The 6,000-nt window shown below is 35.3% G+C and overlaps 1 protein-coding gene across 2 annotated transcripts in view; it reads left to right on the top strand.

Annotated features, from left to right (window-relative positions):
* Positions 1–381: 381 nt before the first annotated feature.
* Positions 382–6,000, top strand: part of LOC121408052 (rhophilin-1-like) — a 43,211-nt gene continuing 37,592 nt past the window's right edge. The window contains exons 1-2 of one of the 2 annotated variants that reach the window (XM_041599367.1): positions 382–568; positions 4,567–4,682. In XM_041599367.1, the coding sequence (XP_041455301.1) occupies positions 512–568; positions 4,567–4,682 (173 nt within the window). In that variant the 5' untranslated portion in view covers positions 382–511. Of the gene's footprint in view, positions 569–3,278; positions 3,302–4,566; positions 4,683–6,000 lie in introns of those variants that run through there. The other variant, XM_041599368.1, reaches the window with a different exon arrangement.

Genomic DNA, 6,000 nt, shown 5'->3' with positions numbered 1-6,000 from the left:
CCGCCATTTCTGTTGAATTGTGTGTCCTCTTTTCGGTTGATGTTGCATTGTAACTATATATATATATTATATAAACATACATAATGGTTTATAAAACCACTTTAACTTGATGTAATGATTTTTTAAATGGCTATGGACAGAGAGAGAGATAAAGAAAGGTATATTATAATGTTTATGCTGAACGGTGGCGCTATAGCTGATTTACCGACCAATGTCCATGGGTCCACATAGCTCGTCAGTGAGTTTCCAACAGGTGCATCAGATGCATGGGAATATCGAAAAGCGAGCGAAGTGTTCCCATAGAGAGATGTATACATCTCTATGAGTGTACCGTAAAGACGCGACGTGCTGCAGCTCCAACCGTGTAGCAGAGATCGAGAGAGCTAGCGCATAGCCGAAGCGAGCAACGCTCACTCACTGGCAATTTTTGGAATATTTCTACTTTTGTTTTGACTTGTATGTTGAAAACTTGAAATAAGCTCGAAAACACTAGCGAACAGAATTTTGAATTATGGAGATTATTGACACCCGAGTTGGAGATCAGGAAAACGATCCGCCTAGAAGAAAGGTAATAAATTTAGATTGTTATTTAATGATGATTTAAAATTCCGGCGGCTGCTACTGCTTGCTGCATGCTGCGGTTTCCATTGCATTGGTATCGCCATGCAAAGCGGTGTGATGAGTAGCCGTTTGTCGACGGTGAACTTGAGGCAGGATCGTTTTGGTTGGTGGGTGGAGTCGATGTTGACATAATGCAGATCATGAATCCATGTCCATGAGCGTTTTTTTATGTTCCATGAGATTGGAGAAATTGCACTTGTCTGTTTTTTTTAGTCAGTATCTTTGTCTTTTATTTCATTTATCTCAAGAGTCAGAAGAAATTTGAATGAAAGGGAGCCTAGTCATAGATCAATGACAGAAAAAAAGTCAACACTTTTTAAAGATGTGAATGTTAAATCAATAATAGATGATAATCTAGTAGATCTAGCCAATTCATTATTGACCTTTAAATTACCAAAGCCTTTTAATAGACCATGTAGACAGGCTTAACAGTTACAAAAATCAAATCTACCAGGACTTATTGTACAAATATATTAAATATTTTGTATAATGAAACAACTATTCATAGTTGATGTCAAGTTACATATTTATTGTGTAATGTATACTGGTATAAGCTGTGAATATATTTTAAATCTTTCCTCCAATAAAATCATAGTCTAGTCCTATAATGATAATAATTGGATAGCACATATGGTTTGATTCTCATGGAAAATGTCAAACTATGAGTTATTTTGATTTTGTGGAGAGTCTTTATTCAGTTTTGAAATACAGCATAATTGATATGATATAAAAGAAGTACGGTAGCACTTGATTTTATGATATTACAGTACATGTAATCCAAGTCCCAACTTCATGTACATTGTATCTTTATGTTCTCCTACTTGCACACTGACCATGATTTGCACCAATAATAGAACTTAGATATTGCTTTAATATGCTCATCTGAAATACGTTTCTCTTCTGGAATATTGTTGGGGTTCCATGGGTGAACTTGGCCTTTAAATCAGTTTAGCTTGTACACACCCACCGGATAGGTCTTCGCCAATGTCGTCAAAGTCCTTGATCTCTGATCAACAGACGTTGACATTGAAAGAAAGAAGCCAACATGCCAGAAGTTATCTTTAAAACAGATGATTGTAATTTATTCACATTGTGTTTTTGTACAACACCCTGTTTTGTTGTCTGGAAAACATTTTTCAGAAAAATCACATGTTTAGCTCAAGGTTTGAATGATGGATCATTTTAGAATTGAAAGCTTTATTTTATCACTACATGTATGTGAAGTAGTACTAACGTGAAGTTTTTGTTTTAAAAGTAATAGTGTAAAGTAAGGAAATATACATGACGCATTGATGTATCTACTGCAGCAACAAGCTACATATATAGTCAGAGAAATTGTTTGATATTTCAAAATTTTGATTTGTAACATCTGCCATGTACATGTAAGTGTAGATGTATGTACATGTATGTGGCTCCCCTGCCTTCTAAATTTCATTTATTAATGGTTCATGATAGTTTGCAAAATTGCATGTTTGATGACATATTGTAGGGCCTAATGAATATGAAATATGCAAATTTAGATCTATTATTTTGAACTATTATTTTGAGGTACAACATTCTTAGGTAGAGTATTGCCAATAGTACATGTATGTAAGAGATATGATCTTGTTGTTTTTATTGTTGTCAATGTCGTTGTTTTGCAGTGACTGTCAGATTGGCCTTTCCTTCCAAGAAACTATCGTAGAATGAAACTTGATCGCTTTACTCAAGTTATTACCAGTTGATTATGTTTCCCCAAATTAATCTTCTGTCTCAATCACCAGGGCTTAGATCGCTTACATTGTACAATAAAAATATCAGGAGTTATAGTTAGTTACCTTGTAACTTTAATTGACACTCCATGATGAAAGGATTAATTTTAGCAGACTGATCTTATTACAGTGATATTAAGAGATACATATACAAGGCCAGGTTTGAAAATCTTAATTATGTGTTAACTCCCAAGAGAGGTTTCTCAATGTACATGTATGTGTACATTACACATGTATGCAATATGCTATTTGACAGCATTGGTTGTATTTTCTGGCCTATTTTCTATAACATGACTTCATAATGGTATTGCTTCAAATGTTAGTGTTTGTCTGCAATTGAATCAAACACAAAAATGAGCAGTTTATATCATGGAGCAATATTACAGAAAATTAGTTGCATTGTGTGCTGTACTCTGCACAAATCTTGATTATTTTAAATAAATTGAAGCTATTTGATGATTGAGACCATATTTTTTCCTTCACAATTCAAAAGGTCTGCTGTCAGAGAAATTTCTAAATTGGTACATTCAATGACTTCATATTTGTTTTGAATTATTATTTTTTTAATTATTGAAATGAGAATGAATTTCCAATTTTGTTTTCTTCTCTTTGTGTTTATATGGGTTTAAAGGGGAGGGGGTACATTATACAGTACTTGTCCCTAAAAGCTCATTGAATATGTAAATACTAGAAAGATGATGTCATGAATATGCAAACAATACCATATCATGCTTCATGTGATAGCAGGAATTTAGAGTAGGCCAAATATCTGATTGACAGTCAAATACGTACATGTAGATGAGAGCAATATTAGTATTACGTATAACCAGTCGCTGACTGTCTCACTGGGAGTGTATACATGTATGCAGGACTACAATACATGAACTGATTTTTAGCGACTCGATTACTGCCAATGTAGAAAAATGCTTGTGAGTTTTACTGTCTGTACTTGTGTTACTTTTCAATTGTACAGTAATGGGTTTATTAGTGACATTTGGAGTGAAACAAGGGTTTGCAATGTGAATTTGGTATTAGACTTTGTTTCATGTTTGTCTGGTTCAAACAGTGAAAGGCTGGTTAGAGGTCTTTCCGAGGCTTGCCCAAATTGTGATACTTTCGCTTGCATTGTTGTCCATTTACGCTGCCTTTTGGGTCCACTTGCATTTATCGGACAGGTAAAACTGTCGATTCGTCCACTCACCACATGGCCTACCTTCATTTAGTCTAATGCCATTCTGTCCACCATTTTGTCTAACAACCATTTGGTCCAATTATCACTTCATCTAATCACCAGCACCAGTTGGTGTATGACCATTTCGTCTCATAACCAGTTGGTCTGTCCATTTTATTTTCATTCATTATCCAATTAAGACTCCAATTAGACAAATGGTCAGCTACATGGTGAGTGGACAATAAATGGCTATTAGACCAACTGATTATTAGACGAAATGGTGAGTGGACAAACTGACATTTAGACCGTATGGATAGTGAACATGCTGATGGTAGACCAAATGATAACTAGGCAAGTTGGCAATTAGACTAGGACAGGCCTCTGGCTGGATCAAAGCTAGAATCTTCTGGAGATAGGTATTTGGTAATTTGATGTTCATATTTCAGGGCAATTCAAGCAGCCAGGGCCTGGTCCTTCATATAAAAGCTTGCCATTCATCCACTGTAAATGGGATAGGGACATAGGGCCTTGAAATGTTCAAGTCCACTTTATCAAATGATTTTGATGACAGTTTTATGGACATATCTAGTGATTTCAGAACGTATATGTACATGAAGTTTTTTCATACAATGACAGCATCCAAGTATTTTGCTGGCTCAAAATCATGATGTAAATAATAAGTATTATTTCAAATATTAATTTAATACAGTACCAGAATAATATATGAGTCATGTCATGTGCATGTAGGGTGTGCATGGTTTCATTGTGTACATTACACGTTCAAATTCCAAAGTTCTTGAGTATTCTACCTTATAAAGCAGAATGTGTCTCTGTTGTCTCAAGTCTCTCATTAATTCAGGTTTAGTACATTAATGTACTCTATAAATCTGTGTGACATATTATTATTAGTGACTGTGCATGTTTTCCATTTCTTGGACTTCTATTTTATGGCTTTTGTACTGTATTCTATTTGTAAAAAATCCATTCAAAGTTTATAAACCACCATGTTATTTTTCTGAACAGGGTTGTGATCCATTGAATCAGACGATGAGAAGCAAGATGCAGAATAGACGACAAAGATTGAACCAACAGATCAATAAGGAGATGAGGATGAGAGTTGGAGCAGAAAATTTATTCAAGTTAGTCAAATTGAAATCATGATCAAATTTCAAGGCAGTGTGATGAATTTGATCGTGGGTTATCATGGTGATGATGAATGATAGTGGCAGTGATGACTATTGGTGATGGTGATGATGATGATGGTGATGGTAATGGTTGTGATGATAAATGATAATGGTAGTGGTGGTGATAATGGCAATGTTGATGATGATGGAGATTATGATGGTGATGGTAATGAAAACTGGTAGTGGTGATGAATGATGATAATGGTCGTGGTAATATTGATGGTGGTGGTGGTTGTGGTGGTGATGATGATGATGATTGTGGTGGGAGGCGATGATATTGGTGGTGAACTGGTGATGGTGATGATAGTGATGAGGATTGATTACTATGATGATAGTGATGATGATGATGATGATGAGTTGTTGTTGATGATGATGATGATGATGATGATTATGACGACTTATCATGACCATTTCATTTTGATCCTTATCAGTCAACCAATTTTTTTACAAGCATTAACATTTTTTACCACAACCCCTTTTAACCATAAACACTGTCATCAAAACCATCATTTTCGTCAACTGGTTTTATTATAGGCCTAACCATTTTCATGTCATCCTTAATACATCTTTTTTTTTTCAATACTTATTTCCACATATTTTTAAATGGACTCCCCACCTGTACTGCAGTGCATGAATTCAAAGTTTAGTGTCAACAACAATGCTGATGGCAACCCTGTTCTGTACGTGTAGCATTCATCCTCCCATGCTTCAGTATTCCTTGATCCTTCACCTTGGTGCTCGCTACCCTATTATGGTGCTATGCGGTTGCTATGGCAACTACAATATCCATGGCGACTGCTCACTAGGGGACTCCAGACACTGGTGTTGGTGTCTTAAATCAGGTCGCTGACATGCAGAGTGAAATAGATTTGATATGCATACTAAAAACACATACCTCCATAGACTTTATACATGTTTATTGAATTTAAGAATAGGTAGTAGAATAGACCCTATACATGTAGGTTGCAAGTTGAGATATCTACAATGTTCCAATACACTTTGTGCAGTGTGTAGGTGTATTATTTGCTGTAGGCCTTCGACTGGGTGGATATGTATTCTAAAGACTTTGAAATCTTGAATGTTATGATGTTGCCTATATGTTTTCGTACACTTTACAATTGACATGTACATTTAAAGCTCCTCTCATGTACAAGCACTTAAGTTTCATCTACATTTGTTTTGAAGCAATGTTCTTCAACAGAGTGATTGTCAGAATGTATGATATTGATGTGATTTGATCGTACATGGTGTAACCACTTGAAGAAAAAATATT

The sequence above is a fragment of the Lytechinus variegatus genome, chromosome 2, assembly GCF_018143015.1.
Source record: "Lytechinus variegatus isolate NC3 chromosome 2, Lvar_3.0, whole genome shotgun sequence".
NCBI lineage: Eukaryota > Metazoa > Echinodermata > Echinoidea > Temnopleuroida > Toxopneustidae > Lytechinus > Lytechinus variegatus.
The sequence above is the reverse complement of the archived record's forward strand: the minus strand, read 5'-3'. Positions and strand labels throughout refer to the sequence as shown.